The sequence below is a fragment of the Lichenostomus cassidix genome, chromosome 7 (assembly GCF_008360975.1).
Source record: "Lichenostomus cassidix isolate B80296 chromosome 7, HeHo_3.0, whole genome shotgun sequence".
Classification (NCBI taxonomy): Eukaryota; Metazoa; Chordata; class Aves; order Passeriformes; family Meliphagidae; genus Lichenostomus; species Lichenostomus cassidix.
This window is the reverse complement of record NC_139488.1, coordinates 2208397-2227439: the sequence shown is the minus strand read 5'-3', so window position 1 is coordinate 2227439 and position 19043 is coordinate 2208397. Positions and strand designations below refer to the sequence as shown.

Sequence of the window (19043 nt, the reverse complement as noted above, 5' to 3'; positions counted from 1 at the left end):
TTTATTTTCCAAAGAGGTACTTTCAGTCACTCCAAAACATTTCTTGAAAGTATTGATGAATCAGGCTCCAATTGATGAAATCATCTCAGCACAACAGTGAGGGCCAGCTCGACACACAGACTCCAGTACCCAACTAATGATGTTCTGGGCTTGGTGGGTGTCTTACTGGCCATGGGAAATGTTCTGCCATTGGTTTTGGTGAGTCTTCCCTTGGCCTTAGAAAATAACCATTAGTTTCTTAACTTAAGGACAAAGACTCTCTTTTTTCTCATATATTTGATTCTCTGTTAGACTAATTTTGAGAAAAGAGCAAAGACATGAAACAACAATCACTGATAACAGGACTCAATCCTATAAAACCTCTGCCAAGTTGGCCATTCCATCTGCTTCAAGGAGAAGACAAAGGCCAGGAAGGGCAACTTTAATTTTCACCCCACAACTGAAGCAAAAGGAGAAGGTCCAGCCCCAACTCCAGCCTGTGCTGATGGAAGCAAACCTCAGTAACAGCATTTCAATAAAATGTTTCCTTTATATCTCTGTTAAAGCCAACACAGTTCTTTCTTACCATTTTTGCAGACAGGACAACACTGCTCTGGTTCATAGACTGGGTTGACACACTCGGGGACTGCGCAGTCTGCTACAACACAGTGAACTTCATTGCTGGGCTCGCAGCGACACCATTCGCATGGCGAGGGCTAGGAACAAATCTCAAATTAGCCCATTTCCTCCCGCAGCTCACAAGTTTGCAACATTCCCATCTTGCCACCAGATAAACACATCAGCGTTCAATACCCCTTGACTGAGTCGTTCATCATGGGTGAGACAAGTTAACCTCTGGCACAAAAGAGCAACAGCTGAAACAGGCAACCACAACATCAGGAAAACCAGTGAGTGTCAGCCTTGCTTCCCCACATGGAGAGTGGGGTCTTTCATGACGTTAGGTCTCTTTGCCAAAAATAATACTGAGCTGAAGCCACTAGGTTGTACCTTGCTCTACCCATCTGTTTATCTCACACATCTGGCCAGAAGAAGAGCAGGATTTGTGGAAGGTCACGAGTGGTGGTTCATCCCAGGAAGGGAGGACAGGCTGATGCTCCAGGCCATACCCATGTCTCATGTGGACCACCACTGCCAGCCACCCCAAAACTGCTGGGAAGGTGCTGCTGGGGTGGCCTGTCCATCCCCCTGCCTCCTGAGGTGTTTTGATTCCCACTTTTCAGGGCAGAGGAGAACTGTGTTGCTCTTGGAGGGGCAAACCCATTTTGTTGTGTTTGTGCAGCACCTACATCAGGGGTCTGTGAGGACTCCCCTAACACAACCATGAGATCTCAACCTGGCCCCTCTCCTGCTTGCTTCAACGAGGTTTGTGAGCAACAGGCTCACACAAGAAGTGTAAATAATTAAGAGACTGAGTAATTCTGCTGAGTCAGGGAATTCTGGATTAAAGCACCAGAGCTAAATGGTTTTGTTTCAACATCATCAATTTGGCCAGGAATCTCTATCCACCTCCAAACTGCACAGTTGTTACGGTCTCAACCTTTAAAAAGCTGTGAAAATCTGCTGAAGAAATAGAAAGGTCAGTGTTTTAAGGTTTCCAGTGACTTATGTGTGTGCAAGTGTCATGAAAGCATGGCAACAGAGTTAAGAAAGGAGAGTAAGAGGAGAATTGAAAGGAAAATAACTTCCTTTCAGTACCAGTAGGTTCGATATGTAACTCCCAGTTTCTCAGCAAACGTCACTAACATTTGGACAAGTAAATGTGGGTATTGGGGAAAAGTTCTGCTTTATGGGAATCTGCAGCTGTGGGAATTCCTCAATATTAAAAAATAAAGTGAGATGCAAAGAACGAAGGATTCACCCTGATGTGTTTCAGACCCCAGTGATGTGTCACTCATTTCTAGAAGACACGTGCAATCTGTGAGCCCTGGTTCTGGCATGTAAAAAGCTTTTCAGTTCACCTCTAAGAAGCTCCATATGTCTTGAGTCTAATAATTTATTCCCAGGAAATTCACTTCTACCTTAAAATGCACTAATTAAAGCTTCCCTTGCTTTGTCTCAGCATCTGCAGTCTATAATTCCCATCACCTCTCATTTGCTCACGGCTTTGGCAATTTAGATAAAATCAGCACTCCTTGAGCAAGGGAAGAAGTGTGTGGAGGTGGAATTCCTCTCTCTAATTATCGTTCCTCTTTCAATCCCACTTTGATTCCTGTCTGTAGCACCAGGAATCTAAATTCATTTGACTGACATTTCTTATTCAAGGCTATTTAATAAGAAGAAACAATACAGAAGAAAATAGACAGAGCTATTTGCTGAGGGATCAATAAGAAAATTGCTGCTTTGTTTTTACTCATTTTAATCACTAATTATACGGAGCAGTAGAACTAGATCTTGTGATTTGTGGAGGCTTTCACTGACGTCTCCTCCAGGGCTTGTACTCATCCTCACTACTCCAGAGGCTGCAATGCCAAGAAATATGTGATGCTTTTGCAGGGCTGCAGCCCAGTGTGCAGCTCAAAGATGATCAGCACAAGCAGAAGCTGCCCCTGAACGACTCTGCGACTGAGCAAATGAGACATGACACACACATCTTCTGCCTCAGCGTTGGTGGTGTAACCCGAAAATGACACTGTAATAAACCAGGATGTTGCCTGATGCTGAGAGCAGCTTTCCAAGCGGGAAGAGCTGCACACAATTAGAGAAGGAAAGCAAACCCTGGCAGAACACGGAGTGAGCAGCCAGCAAATGAAAAAGCTGCTTTGGCATGAGCCAGACCTTTCTCTGCCACCTCCTCCTCCCTGCTGTATCAAGGTTAAGCCCCTTGGTTTTGCCACCACGATGTTCCTCTCTGACCACTTTGCTCACTTGCCAGTGGCACTTACCATGGAGGATTCCAGCCCTCCTGGCCACTTGGTTTATGAATGTCTTGGCACTTTCCTCCACGGGATGTGCTTTGGGATCTGATCTGCAAATCCCTGCCCTTTCAGAGAGGACTTTGCCCCAAGCACACTGATTGAGCATCTTGAAACTGTTGTCTCCAGGTTCTGCATCTGAGCTACTGCCTTTCCTTCTTGTGGAACAATTATGGGCCATGGGCCAAAAAACTCCTCTATCTATTGGTACAGGCAGCAGGAAGACCAAGCAGCAGAACAGCAAACTGGGAACCAGTGAAGAACAGGGAACCAGTAAAAGATGTCCCAAAGTTTTGTTTCCTGACTTAAAGATTTACCCCCATTGAAAGAGGGGTGGTTTACACTTTTGTTGCCACTGAAATTCAAACAACAGTTCCAGAAAAGAAACTCTCATCCCTACTGAAGAATGCTACTGAAAAATACAGGGGGTTTCTGGAGTAGGAAGGAGACAGGACACTGTCCCATATGGACAGCATGAATGCTTTATCCGTGTCCCTTAAACTGATATTCCAGAAACAGTGTTAAAATTAAAGTATCTTTACTTTAATCTTAATATCACAAAAGGGGATAATTTATTCACTCCACCCATCCAAGGCAGAATAATCTCTAAGAAAACTCTCCAGGGAAGGATTTATTAGGCAGGATTTCAAGAGGTGTTGGCGAAGAAACATTCTTCTGACCATTGCCCAAAAGGAAAGGGCGCTCATGATGTCCAGTCACGACACAGATACACATCTGCAGCATTCCATGCCCCTGTACTGCTCAAGGTATGGTTTCAGAAATGGCTCTATCAGGACCAAACTGGATCCTTCTGCAGAAGGTATCAGTCAGTAGAGCAGTTGGACTTGGCCAAAACAGCACAAAGCAGTGACATTCTTTTTACCCCATTTCCACTGCTAACAGGGCTGAGAGCACGCACCCTCAGAGCCACTGGGGTGATACATCCTTGGGTGTTTTTGTCAGCCTAGGGGCCAAGTCAAGCCAAGCTGATGGGAAGCAGACATGGCCAACATTTATCCCCCATTCAGGGGCTTTTAACAGCAGATCAAATGGGACACAGAGCACAAAGCACCTTCTCAGTCTCAGCACTGACCCTGACTCCCCTCTCCTCCAGCCAGTCGCTTCAGAAAGACCAGAGCAGCACCACCCATTTATAAACTGCACCCAAAGATCACAGCTCAACTTCTATTTCTCTTCTGTTCTACTGATCGCAAGCAGGACTGTGAGGCCAGGTTTGGCTGGGAGGGCAGGTTCAATCCCTGCATCTGTGAGGATGGCAGCAGCACACACATGGAGGAAGGAGCCAGCACTCGCTCTGTTGTGTGGCTGGAAAACCTGAGTCTCAGGTGCTGTCAAATGGGAAACATCTGCAATCAGCAGAGTTTGTTAACAAAGAAAGAAGGAAGGAAAATTAAAACAGAGAATAGAGAATACACATGGCTAATAAAGATTTTATGTGCATGAGCACATAATGATAAACTTGATAGATGATATAAACAAACACGTGGAAAAGGCACCAAAGGAAGGAGAATGAAAAACAAGATACACCCTGAGCAGGGGAAATCAGGAAGCCAAACAGGATATGGATGCCCTATCTCCTAATTTTCCCTCTCACACCCATACCCACCAGCTCCCCACCACTTTCACCCTCTCTTTGGAAGCAAATGCCAGCACACGAAGGAATTATGACTGCTAACATGATCCAGCTACTCCTCAGTGATGAGCTACTCCCCTCTTACAGGGCTGGGCATCAAGTGGGTCCTTTAGTCAGCTACAAGGTTTCACAGACCCACAGAAATGTCATACCTCTGAGAGGTCTGTTTGTGAGGGCTCCAGCAGGCCCTCAAGTCCTCCAAAAGGACTGATGGACAGCCAGAGAGATCAGATGGTCAAACAATTCTTGAGAAAACAGCCTATAAATCTGGTTGTTCCCAAACCTAAGGGGGAGGTTTAGAACAGAAAATGGAAATCTGAATTTGTAACTCAATGTTTAAATCTACTCTCTTTTGCTTTTCTACAGCTGAAGAAATCTGAATCAAACATTTTTTCAGTCCAAGGCAGCTGGTGCAACCACACCAAACTTCGAGACTTTAGGCAAGATCTTGCAAGAAGCTTCTGCAAAGAGCATCTCAGTCATCTCATTTAGTCATAGGAACTCTCCTGTCCCAAGTACTTACTGAACCTCATCTTCATATTTCTCCCTTAGCTCGTGCCTTGCCCACAACTACAGCACCTAAGCCACCTCCCTGCTGCCTCAAACGTGAAAGGTTTTCCTGTAACATGGACATTGCCCTGCAAAAGCTCATCACTGAGTGGTATTCTTCTTCAATGAATGGAGGAAGCATATATATCTATGAAACATCATTTTGCAGCCCTTCTCTTGCCTGCCTGCAATCGGGATTTCGCTGTCTGCATGTCTGCTTGTCAATTACTTAGTGCTTCTACACAAACAGCTCTGGAGAAGCAGAAAGGGAGTGATTTACCTAAGACAAACTAAACACCCTGAAGATGGCATCTGACTGATACTTTTTCTTCACCTGTTTGTTCTGTCAATCAATGAGAAGCAACTTCCCTCACTTTTTGCTCTGCTGCCACACTCACCAGGCTAACTGGTTTTCAAGTCACCCAGCTCAGGAGAGGTCTCAGACCAAGTTCTAAGGCTGCAGTTCCCTGTGATCAGTAGGGATTCTTCCAGCTGGCTTCAATCAGACATGGAGTTTGAGGCTCATACCCCTCCAGGAGCTGGGAAAATGCTAATTTTCCACACAGCCTTCCAAGACTGAAGTGCTATGTGGCACCTGAGTATTTCAAGAGCCAGTGGATCTGGTATCATTAAAGCTGACTATACAGAGCCCTGTTACTCCTGGAGACTTTCCACTCCATGAATTTAGACACCAGCTCCTCCAGGCATGTTTAGCACAGCCATTTCCTAACACTTCAGACCTTTCCTCACTTTTCCAAGAAAATGCCTTGAATTGTGTGGCATTTTCTTTGTACCTGGGTTTTAAGCCTCATGGAAGAAGGTTAACATCTTGCTGGAGCCAGGCTGCTCAAAGCCTGAGATCCAGTTATCAGGATTTGTTGTGCTCCTCTCTTTCCCCTCTTTCCTATACTCTGCAGTAAGCCTGAAGAGGGATTTTGAACAAGGATGCCCCAAAATCCCACACTGGAAGACCTAATCTCCTTGGCAATGTCCCGTGAGGTGGTACATAAGGACCATGTTCTCGTGCTGCCTGGCACACAACAGCAATTACACCTTCCCCAATTACACACAGTTCCTACCAGACAGTTACAGACTTCACAACCATTGTATCAGCAATTCTTGGCTTTTCTTTTGGGGAAAGAAATAGAAAAGCCACATGTAAGTGTTTATAACCATCTAATTGTGTTACAATAGACCTACTGATCATCATACAGGGGCTGTCCAAGTCAGTGGAAGACAATCAAAGTACTTCCACTGAATTAAGTACAGCTGCTATTGGTGTTTTCCAGAGTCAAACAGGTGAATTTACAACATGGCCAGAATGACTGGAGAAATTTGCTTGGTTGACTGAAGTTGAAGAAGGGTATAAGCACAAAATTAAGCCAGTAGGCTGGATTTCTGAGCCCTGGGGAATTCCTAGGAGTCATCACAACAGGGCAAAGGCAGAGGAGTTGCCAGGACTCTCGGTACCACTGTGAACCAGAATCAGGCATGTCAGCTCCCACCTCCTTCAAACACCAAAAAGGATGTGGTGTGTAAGGATGTGTCTCTTCTAGGGGATACTGCAAAGGGAAAAAATACCTTTCATGGCAGTTTTATTACTGAACATGGAGTTGCAATGCTTTCTCCCCCTTCAAGAACACATTAGAAAAAGTGCCAACCCCTTGAAAGGGAGGTGCCATCCTCTGCGTTTCTGCTGATGCCAGGGTGGTTTGGGATGCAATGGATCTCACCTGGCACCTTTTTACACCCTGCCATAGATTCAGATCCATGAGCTGTATCCACAGGCACCTCCTGCCTACACATCTGGATGTGTCCCATCCCCTGCAAGTGCTGGGCTCCAAGGAAAGGAAAACTGAAATCACTGCTGTCAATCTCTCCCTCTTTTAGTCTTCAAGAGACTCACACAGATAACCCCATTCAGCCTCTTCCCTCAGACAGGATGGACTGATGGCATCCTGCTCAATGCAGACAAAACAGCAGGAAAACCAGAGTGATGCAGAGTGAAGTCTGTCAAATTGGGCACTTAGATCTTAAGAGGAGCTGTAACTTTTAATGACGCTAAGGACAACGGCAATTCTGATGGAAATGGTTTCTGTAGCTAGAGTTTCAGGTGGGGAATTTATTGGCAGGAAGCAAGAAAGGGAAGAAGGTTTAAAAGGACCTGATGAATAAATTTGGAGGCAAAAGTGCCTTCTGCATTGGCTGAGGTGGGAAGTCATAAACCAGGGAGAGGAATAAAAAAGGAACTGGGATAGCACTCATCAGTGATACTCCTGGAGGAGAAATTAGAATCATTTTCATTGTTACTGAAATTGCCTGTGATCTCAGGCAGATTAGCAGAAGATTGCAGGAAAATTCAGAGAGAGCTTTCAGCTGAGAAATTCTGCAGGTGCCAAACTTGTGGAGAACAAGCTGTTGAACGAGTCCCACCTGAAGGCGAGACTGAACCCTGCCCACTTCTCTTTTGGGCTGCTCACTTGGTTTTCACTATTAGCAGAGCATAAATAACCATCTAATTTGTGTTAGAAATTTGGTAAATGGCTCTTTGATATGTGCCAATACAAAAACGTGCAAAGGGCAAGAATTTCTCTCATTTTTGTCACTTAATAAAATAAAAATCACCCAACCAGCTAGCGGAGATACAGTATCAACTATACTACAGAAACCATAACCACTTGGATTTTCCATAGGTGGAAAATTGCTCAAATAAACAATCTGTTGAATAATTATAGACAAGTACATTCACTGAAAACACCATCATGTTGCAAATGACTTTGCAACAGGAAAAAACTACTAAGTCATTAGATAATTTATCTGCAGTGAAAAAAGTGGAGCTGTATCCTACTTATATGGAGCACTAGCACTACTAATGAATTTTGCCATCCAAAAATTGAAAAATGCTTGCACCACTCTGCAGATTGGCTAAACCAAGGACCTGGCTTCCAAGAAGCAGCAGAAGCAGATGCTGAACCCTGTTTTTTAAGGGAGCCCTTAACACACACACTAACATTACTAATGTTAGAGTCTTTCCAGCATGCTGGTGACCAGGCTTGGATTCTGGAGATGGAAAGGCAAAAGGATGCTCTAACCCCCTCAAGTCATGTATTCCTCTTCTCCCCTCATTCCCAGGCCATGCCTGTGCACAACCAGAAACAACATTAACCTTGCCATTCCATTGTAGACATTCCTGGGGAGCTCTACAGATCTGTAAGGTGATGAGGGGCACAGGAGATGTGCCTCATCCTGGGCATCCTTGGCCCACAACTGATGAGTCAGGATTGTGATGGCTTGAGGAGCTTGTACTTACAGATTTGCTCTGTGCCACACAATTTGATGAGGTTAAAAGGCTCCTGGAACCGTGTCTGGATCTCAAGAGTGACTCCTCCATTAGCTGATGAGAGAGAGACAACCTTGAGCTGAATCCTGGCCCCTTTTCCACCAGAGCTGTGTATCTGCAGTCTCGTGGTTGCTTTTCTCTCCTGAGAGCAGTAGCAAAGCTTTCTGTAAAAACATGACTTTGCACTTCTTCTGTAAGAATGCTCTCTTTGCTTTGATATATGTATCATTTTATTCCTCACAATAGCTGCACCTCACCTGCCCTGGGGCTGAGGGGACTGGAGCTCTCTGTTACTTTGGTGATAATTTTTATGACTCGATTACAATAGTTTTTTAAGTCAGACATACCCAGTGCCCAGGGAAGGGGACTCCTTCTGAAAGGTTACAGATGTCACAGATGGGACTGTGGCTCCAACGTGTGAAGTGCAGCCCCACTCGGACACAGACACAATGTCTGAGTGTGCTTCACATTTGTTAAGCTCCTTTTAATGTCAGCAGGGAAAGTGAGCCCAGCTGGCAGCTTCCTGCTCTCCATTCTGTCCTGGTTGGCTCTTGCAATGAAGGAGCCTGCCTAGGAGAAAGCCTCCTGGAGCAGGGAGAAAGGAACCAAGGACCTCTTCAGAAAGGTGATCCCTTTTGCATGTGTCTTCCCTACACCTGAGTCTACTGGTTCCTCCTTTGCTCCCACTGAGAGATGGGAGAAGGTGGAGAGAGCAGCTCCATGTACTGATAAAACACTCACTTTCTCTTACGGAGGTGGGTATAACACAATCATGCAATCTCCACAGAGAAGTATCTCACTTCTAGTAGTGAACTTCACACCAGTGTAAAATCCCAGTGGGTGACTTGGGATCCAGGGAGATGCAGCAGTTCAGAGCAGCAGAGAACCTGCAGCTCTTTACTAGCTGTCAACAAGGAGGCATTCTCCAAATTATCCTGTCTGCACCCTTGCATCCAGTGCTAGATTCCAATGCTTAAACCCTTAGGAGAGGAGCCAACAGAGTCTGTGAGGTTTCTGTCCCTCAGGGAATGTCATCATTTGGTTATGAGCACAAGTTGGGAAGGATGTGAACTGAAAATGGGTTTGAATGGGTTATCTTTGATGAGAGAACACACTGGGGCCTGCTTACACACGGAGCACACTGGGCTGACCCTCAGTCAGAAAGGTTTTGGTGACTGGCATGACCAAAGATAACAGACTGAGAGATTCCCTGCTTTCAGGAGCTGTTTCAATCCCTACTGCCTCTCCAAGCATACTGATTTTGCTGTAATTCCCGAAGAATTACCTCTGAAATTACCACAGAACAGAGTAAGGAAGCCTCGTGTATCCTTATTTTGTAACTAGACTGAGTATTGTCACTACATAACTTATCTAATTACAGCCTTTAAAACAGTAACTAGAATAATTGGCTAACTGAGCACTATTTTTAACAAACACAGTTCTGCATAAAGCACATTCCAGTGGCAACAAACACATACTTGCACTTCCTCTTGCTCTGGTAGGAAATAGTTTCCTAAAAAACCTTCTAAAACTGAAATGTTTCTAAGGATGACATCCTTCTTCCTAAGCTGATGACCCAAAGACCTCCCACTCACCAGCCCCACAGGAACACCCTGGGTGACAGAGAGAAACAGCTTGGGAGGGCCAAGGGATGAGCACTTCCCTCCTTGGCCCCACTGAGCATTGCCTGGCACAATAACAAAGCCACAGACTTGATTTTATCACTCTTGGAAGGAGCTGGTAACACCTGCATGTACTACATATTCCATTTTCTTAACAGTAAGGCTCCATCAGAAACGGAGGGAGTGCAGGGAAAGTGCCAGAGCTTCTCCTCTGGCTGTGCAGAGATATCCCCTCTCTTTCAGTAGCTCCCTGGACAGCCCCTGCTCTGGAAGCAAGCAGAGCTGATGGGCTATTTCCTGGAGTGAATAACTGCAAGCCCAGCCACAGCTCTGGCAGTACAAATGCTGGGCACACATTAATCCCTGTGTCATATTTACTGGAAAAATACCAATCCCTTGGGATTGCACGAACAGGCCAAGTTCTGCACTGTGCTGCTGCACTGTTACTGAAACAGAGGGGCTTAGGCTCAATTCCTGCTTCTTTTGAATTGTGGGGATGCTCAAGTTTTGGGCCTCACCCATTTCAATGGGGAGCTCTGAGAGAGTTTGTGTGGGGTGCAGTGCCACTGAGCTGTGAGCTTTTGGGGCCTCCCATGTATTACTGCGATCCAGGAAAAAAATTCCATGGATTTTTTTAGCCAAATTCTTGATAAAGCCCATCTTCTTTCACCTATTGTAATAATGTATTTGTGCATAATGTGATATATATGTTACAGAATCAGTAGCTAAGTACATAGCATAATTTTAAAAATAGGTTTCACTATAGATCAATATGTGACAGGCCTATCTATTTTAGTATGTTTTCTTGGTACAAATTATGACAGAAATACAGTAAGTCAGTAATTTTAGATTCCTTTGCATAGACATTGTCACTGTAATTTTGCCAGAAGGGAGATAATAAATCATACTTTTCCATCTGACTGATGTTCTGTTTCCCCTGTCTGATTTCAATGGCTGTATGCTATCTTCAGAGCTGGCATTGTTCATGGCTCCTTTTATTAAAGCACAGGCATATTATTGAAATTTCTTTTGTATTATCATTTTCTAGCCATATGTGAAATTGCAGAACACACAAGAAGAAGGAGGGAAAGAAAAAAAAAGAAAAAGCCCCACTTGTTTGAGTCCTAGTACAAAAAACACCTGCTGCACACATCTTGGAGAGAAAAAAGAACCTGCTGTACACATCTTGGAGAGAAAAATGCCAATATTAAAATGGGGCCCCCATGCTGGCCCTCCCCACCCAGGGCTGCCACACTCTTGTTTCTCACCTAACAGCACCACCCCATCAGTAACACTCTGGAACATCCCAAGTGCTGCATTCATATTTGATAAGTTTGTACTCCTAGGCTGGGTACCTGGTGGTCTGAGCAAGGCTGTTGTTTACATCACTTAATTTCTATTTCTGGCACAGTTCTGGGGGTGGGGAATCACTTTTAGGTTTCACTGCCTCCTTCTCTCTGGCATCAGGATGGACACACTGTATTTCAGGGGCTGTGAGATGCTGGGATAGCAGCTGCATACCTGTCTGTGGGTGTCTTTTGATGAGAGGCCTTGCTTTGTTAAGTCATATTCATATAATTGCATTAATAAAACATTTTAAAGAGCATTTACACAGGAGAAGGAGGTGCCACTATTGTGAAGTAAAGGTTTCCATAATGAGATGAGAATTAGTGTGTGATAATGCTGTGCTTATACAGTCCCTTGTATATTTTGGGTTCTGATTACACCCTGAAGGACCCTGCTAGAGCTGTGTCCCTACTGTGCAAAGAAAGCACTATTCAAGAAGACATAAAGTCAGCAAGATACAAAAAACTCCACTGAAGGATTACAGGTGATTTGTGGACAAAACAAAGCAATGAACTTAAGATATAGTGGCAGGGAACAGGGGAAAGAAAAATAAAGTAGAACTTTAGCAATGAAATCTTGGTTCTTTTAAAGTCAGCAGAGATTTTGCCCTAGAAGCAAAAAATTCATCTTTCCTGCATTTTTTGTTGTTTCTTCTTCCAGTGTGGAGAAAAAGGGCAAGTGTTGCTCTCCCATCTCTCCACACTTGTGATGATGCAAGGGACAAATATTTGGGCATCATCTAGGGACTTTTTCAGTGAGGACAGGTTTGGGAGGAGCGAAGGTGGAAGAGGAGAGGACAAGGAAATGAAATCAGGGGGAAGGGCAGGCAAATAAAGGCAGCAGCAGAGGATAAGCACTGGCAGAGCCAAAGGCTAGAAGAAATTGCAGCTCTGTGCTTGGCAGAAAGCAGGACAACAAGTGAAAAGCACCTAAAAAATGCCCAGAGTGCTTTTCAAGCTCAAGTTCACAACTGCAGGTTGAAGCTGCTCTTCTCACTTGACCATCATCAGGAAGGCCAAAACCCCTTGAGTTCACACCCAAAGGATAATTCAGACCATATTCTGCCAGGCTAACACAGATATTTTAATGTCTGTGCTTAGGAAATTTCTGCCACTGCCTTGGAGGAGGATGGCACCGTGCTCACCCTCCTGCAGGGACAAGGAGGTGTCCCTGCCTGTCAACATGAAATGGAGAATATTTCAAGAGATCATCTTGACAATCTTTTGACTGGTGAACTGACCATTCATCTCCCAGCAATGGCATTCTGCTACATACCCAGAGGTCTGCAGAAGGTTTTTCTGGATGTGCCTCTGCTGGGTGATGAGAGACCTAGGAAGCTCAGAGCTGGTTATGGACTTTCCAAACTGACAAGGCAATCCTCTTCCAGTGGCTCCTCACTGTGGCTACAAATAAACCTTAACCACGCTGTAATTCCATTTCTCAAAGGTGGGCAGGTGTGTGCTTTTCTGTCAGTAAGCCATGCAAGGGAGCAAAAACTAATCAGCACTCAGGGAAACTGCTGCCTCCCTGACATTTGCAGGATTTCTCCATCAGCTGCCAATGAACATCCGTCACGCTGGAAGAACACTGTCTCCTTAACTTTACATCAGCTGCTGCCTGGGAACATCCATTTAAAACACAACCATGTGTACTTACAACAACCAAGCCCAATCTCTATCTGCCTGTTTTCTCTCTCTGAGATGAAAGGGGAGGGTTAACAACCTCCCTGAAAGATCTCTACCCCTACAGGCGAGCGCAGAGCTCCTGGGACTCAGACCTTAACCACCAGGACTGAAATCAAAACAAGGATGATGCGTGGGAGAAAAAGCAGCTGACAAGTGACCCCGAGAGTCCCTGCCAGATCCCTCTGGAGAAAACAGCCTGAGACTTGCAGCATTCTTCACACCTTCCCTGCAGCTACCCCAGCTGCCCTCACCCCTGCTCTGAGAGGAGCCAGTGAGGACCTGAGAGACCACATTTGAGTCCAACAAAGAGAAAAGTGGAAAACAAGATGGGAAAGAGAGAGATGGATCCCAGTAAAAACCCACCAGAACCACCTTTTCTCCTGCTCCCCAAGTATCAAAATCCTGATCTCTGGGCATCAATCCATATTTTAGACACATTTGAATCAAACATTGATTAACATTAGACAGACTGTGCTGGCCTTTTCTGCAGGGGTTTCCAGGTGGAACCACAGCCTCAGCCAAAGCTGGGGATAAGTCCCCTGAAAGCAGGGGGTGAGGCATGCTGTGTATGGGCAGCTGGGGCACCAAACCCACCAATATCTCCCAGGACCCATAACAGACTCAGGAAGATGCTACATGGGGTTACTAAGCCATCTGTCAGGGACACAGAATTTTACAAAAGGATACAAGAAAAACTCTTAATGGGTTTAGATTTACAATTGAACTTCAGTTCAGCATTTCAGTTGTACATGTTAATGATTGAGGGGCACAAGTATAAATATTTGGACAGCTGTCTAGGCTACATGGCTTGTTGTCATGTTTGTATTTTGTGCTTGTGACTGTTATGACTCGAAAAATTAGATATACAAGATCTGTTCACTAGAAGAAAGCTAAATATTTAAGAAATGGGCCTTTGTAACTATTCCTTTACCCTGAGAGCATCACAGTTGCTGCCAGTGGTAAGAAAAAAGACTAAATCACATCTGGATTTCTCACCTCAAACCTAAGAAAAATATCTAGAAAGAATACAGGAAAATTCACCCAACTGGAAACCTCTCATAGATTTTGATATCCTAAGGAAAAAAAATTCCGAGAGAAAAAATTAATCCCAATTTCTGAAAGATCAGGCAGCTGAAATTTCTACAAGATGAGTCAGTCCTGGCACACACACACAGACACACACACTTGCAAAAGATTTTTAAATAGAGGCTAATTTCAGCTGAAACTCAGCAGTGACAAGCACTTCTATAGATGACGATTTGGAACCTACATACCAGCAAAAGTAAATCAAGTGGGTGAAAGGGTTCTGAGACCACATAAAACAGTGCCTCTGTTTCCACTGAAAGCAGCCTGGGTTTGAGTCAGAACAGCCTCTCGTCTTTGACTTCAGTGTGTGTGGAATGGATGTGAGAAAGTTTGCAGACCTTATAAATTCAACATGATGAGGGAAGAGCAGAGCTCAGAGCCTGTAAAACCTATGAACTGCTCAGGATTTCATCTGCAGAGATAGCAGGTAAAATATTTATTCTGTTGAAATAAACAGCAAAATGCTTGGGTGCCTCATAAAATCAAGACTTCAGAGCAGCAGCTTCCTGAATCTCGAAGTTCTGTCTTTCCTATAGCTTTTATAAAGTCACAGTTCACAGGTACTTCTTTTTCCCCCATCCAACACCCCAGTGCAGTGATCTTCCATTGTCTGACTCTCCTACAGCACTTTGAGGAAAAAAGCAATTCACTGTTTATTCCAGGTAAACACAGAGATTTCCAAAGCACTGGTTTCTGCCCTATTCCACAACAGATTGAGCTCTCAGCAAAACACAGGTCTGGGTCAAAAGTTTGACTGTCAGCTAAATTAAGTGTGGAGGATCTCACATTAGCCCTGGACAGAAGGTTACTGTGTGTGAGAGTGGCCTGACACCATCTACTTCGTGCTTCTCAGAGGGTACAGGAACTTTGCTCCCCGTGCAACACCCCAAGTACTTGAATACAACAAGCAATGAACCAGATGGCTCCTAACTCTCTCCAATAGCCTTTCTCCCCTGTATTTTTTCCCCTAGAGTTAAAACTGTTACCAGGATGGAATTATTTCTTTCAGGAAAAGTGATTACTACTTTTCTACTTAATTCACACACAAGAGGTACTTTAATGACAAGATCTATCTCTCCCACTGAAATCTCTTCAAAAGGAGCCCTTCTAAATTTTTGCTTCCTAAAAAAGGGTCCCTATACCTCTCACATAAAAACCTGACCACCTAGGTATGACATCTTACCACCTGACAGCACAGCAGTCTAAGTGGGACCACTGAAGTGTGATTATGGGATGAACTTGGGCTAGGCCTTCCCAGGGCAAGAAGAAACTGCTATCTGAGCAGTTCACAAGGTCAGCACCTTCACATCCCTCAGCAAAGCAAAGCTGGTTGATCAGGGTGACCCTCAAGGTTCCTCGTACACTTGCTTTACCTTCTGTTTGTGACATTAAACTGTCTTGCCCAGACTCAGTGACTGCAGCTCCACATGGACAAAGATGAATGTACACCACACGTGATAGAAGAAAGGAACTGCTTACTGCTACCTTCACTGAAAATGATAGTTTCTGTGAAAAAGGGAATTGCCATCTATGTTAACGAGAACTGGTGAATTACACAGACCTGTGTGAAACTGTTTTCATTGCAGGAAACACAATAAACTGGTCAAGTGTATAATAAGATCAGACACACAGCCATGAAGAGTTACAGGCTGCTGTTAATTATGGAGGTTCAGCCCTTAAAGCCACGTGACCTGAAGAACAAACTTGTGTACCTACAGCTTTTGCAGCTCCTGTTCTTCATTGTGAAATGCTGTTTTCCTTAGCAGAATTGAAAGCACATGATCAGACTCATTAGAATGGGAACTGTAGGTTGTGTAATGGTTTTGGAAAATATTGTCTTATTTTTAAGACACATTTCAGGATTTCTTTATGACATTCCTTACATGAACTCAACCATTACCATGAAACCCTTTGCCTCTTGTTACTTGAGGTGGTCATCTGCCTAGGAGTTCATCTTCTCCATTCTACACAGCCTTATCACATTTAAAATGAAAAAATTAAATAGTTTACCATCTGCTTATTTGCATGCTCATACAGTTATGAGTAACAAGTCTCAGTACCATGCCATCAATTTTTTGCTATCCAAATTGCAAAAAGGGTTCTTAAAAAGCTCAGTACTGGTTTACACACCCTTGGTAGCCCAGCATGATCCATGCTATGAGCAAAGGAGGCAGATGCAGAGGGCTGGCAATTCTTACAGGGGCTTCTGACTGACCACTGGCCCTCAGGGAGTGCACACAGGGGGGATGAGATAGCTTTTACATGAGCCAGATCTGCATCACAGCTAAAACTGTCTTCAGCATTCATCAATGGCAGTAAGCAAATACTGAGTAACACTGCCTTTGAGAGCTCCCAGCAAAAATACAATTCCTAAAGTGTACTAATATTAAATACTGAAGAAAAATGGTTCCATACCTTAAATTCCTCCAAGATTTTGTAATTTTTCCCATGATATTCACAAAAGTTTTTCACTTCTTTGCATTCTGGACAGCATCCATTGTGTTCCACTTTTGTGCACTTTGGGTGGATTTTAGGGCATTCTGGTTGATCGCAAACAGGTCCATCCTCAGTACAGACACAGGGACAGTTGGAATGCCCCGGGAAAAAACGTTCTCCCAGTTTGTACACAAAGCCACTGTCATCTACACAGCCCTTCCCCCGGTAGTCATCAAAGATCAGATTGTCATTGCTGGAGGTCTGGTCCCCTTCATCAGCAGGGTAGTCTTCATGATTGATGGCAGCTGGAGTGACCAAACCAGGGAGCACAAACAGAAGTATCCAGGCTTCATGAATAGGAAGAGCCATCCCCCTCCTCAGCTTCTCCATGGGGCCTCAATGCCAGATACAAACAGCTGCTTCCATAGGGAGACAGTGCTGTGGTCTGAAAGCAAACAGTTTTAAATGAGAATGAACTCAAAATTCAAGAAGATTGACTTATAAAGGTCATCGTTTCAACCAGCACCAAAGAATAAATCTGAGTTTTCAAACTGTACAGATAACTATCACTGTTTCATTTGAATTAAATTATCTCAATTATTGCTAAAGAGAACAAAGCATGTGATATATCTAACTTAGACACACATGCCTGGAAGCATATGCCCACAAAACATCTCTGAAGGAATGGGGGCTCACAGAATCATCTAATTTTTACTTTCCTCATTTTTGCAGTTGAGTTTTCGGATGCACCAGGAATTAAAGCAGCTGCCTGAAATCGCATGGTGATGGGCAGCTCGGAGGGGTTTGAAGCCAAGTTCAGGCAAGGTCTAAACCTCCTGTGGTGGCCACTGTCCCTTGGTGCTACGTATGGAGCACAGCCCACTTCATTAAACTGAGGTGGGAAACCTGTGCTGAAAAACAAGTTAAGCATAATCTATTGTCAGATCTGTGTCTGATCTGAAAGATGGTGCTGGGTTAAAATTTGGCTGCGAGAGGTGTAACAGTGCAGAGTCTTATTAACAGCATTTCTGAAGAGGGACTTCCTGGGCTACAACACAACCCAGCCTGCAGCAGGTACGTTTAATCCCGACAGAAGCAAAGATGCAATTCACCTTCTCCATTATTCAGCATTTCAGTAATTCCCAGCAAAAAACGAGGAGTGCAGGATGTTAAATGCCTGCATAATGCATGGAGCTGCTGAAATGAGTGTGCCTGATTAAGCTGGAGCCTTTCTAAAACTTTGGGAGCCATGCAGCACGGCCCGACCTTTGGCGAGCTGTGCTGGAGTTTTGGAGTGAGGATGGACTCCAGGAGGGAGAGGGGCTTTGAGCGACCCCCAGCAGAGCCAGCGCCAGGCCAGGGCTCTGTGCCTGAGCCTTGGGAGCACTTCTGGCTGCCCACAGTGCCACATCACTGCCACCAACCTGCCCCCGCAGCAGCCAACAGCCAGTGCAAGCCTGGCAGCAAACTGGTTTCTGACCTCTCTTAAGAGATCTGGCCAAAGTATTACAGGAAACTTTTAAATGAGATGAAATATCAGCATTTTACAGACTGCAGAACTACGGAGGTAGATCCTGGCACAAACCAAAAAAACAGGACTGTTGGGGTGTGTGTGTCATCCCTTCTTTTCCTCCATTCACAGAGCATGCACACACAGGCACACGGAGTCTACACAAACATGCATTAACCTACACACAGAGGCAAACACGTATGCTCCTCCACTCCTCGGGGAGACATTTTTTATATACTGGCATTTTTGGTGGACTGCAGATGTTCAGCAATTAATTCTCCCTTAACTGAAGCAAAAAAAGCAGCAGCAGGAGGAGAAAGATTTAATCCCAGGGAAGCAGCTAAGGGATCCTGTTGACAAAGCAGTTTTTCCGAAGCCACAACAGAGGGAGACACCGGATATTACACAAGCTTTATCAAATTCGAAAAGATATCTTCTTAATTGAAGTACTAGCTGTGTTTCCATCACAAGGACTATGCACCCTCTTGTTACTCCTATCAGCAATATCTGCTGTAACATGCTGTTTGGAAATCCAGCGATTCATGCAGATACGGCTGCTTTGCATATCTAGAGAGCAGAGAATCTCCCCACCTAACGCTACAGGTAGGTTGCAACATTGCAGATTTGTGAGCATTTAGGGGAAGAAAAAAAAAAGGCAAGCAAACGAAGTAACTCAAATCTGAGGAAACGTGTAACAATTGAGAGAATCTGTTGGAGTTTGATGAGGAAGCTCTCAAAACAAATGTGTGTGTGTGTGTGTATATATATGTACATAAAACTTCTTCCCAGATCATAAATAAGAGCACTATATTTTGCTACAGCAGCTGAGATGTCCCACAGCAACTCACGGGCACTCGGCTTGATCCTGGAAATCAGACAGACTGCAGACGTCTTGCACGGAC

General features: G+C 44.5%; 1 protein-coding gene across 2 annotated transcripts in view; it reads right to left on the bottom strand.

Annotated features, from left to right (window-relative positions):
- Positions 1-19043, bottom strand: part of VWC2L (von Willebrand factor C domain containing 2 like) — a 44332-nt gene that overhangs the window by 24286 nt on the left and 1003 nt on the right. For both annotated transcript variants that reach the window (XR_014853339.1, XM_085065723.1), the window contains exons 2-3: positions 16611-17076; positions 566-695 (exon numbers count right to left, since the gene is read on the bottom strand). Coding sequence is in view for 1 of the 2 variants with exons in the window: in XM_085065723.1 (XP_084921849.1) it covers positions 566-695; positions 16611-17021 (541 nt within the window). In the remaining variant the exon portion in view is untranslated. The remainder of the gene's footprint in view (positions 1-565; positions 696-16610; positions 17077-19043) is intronic.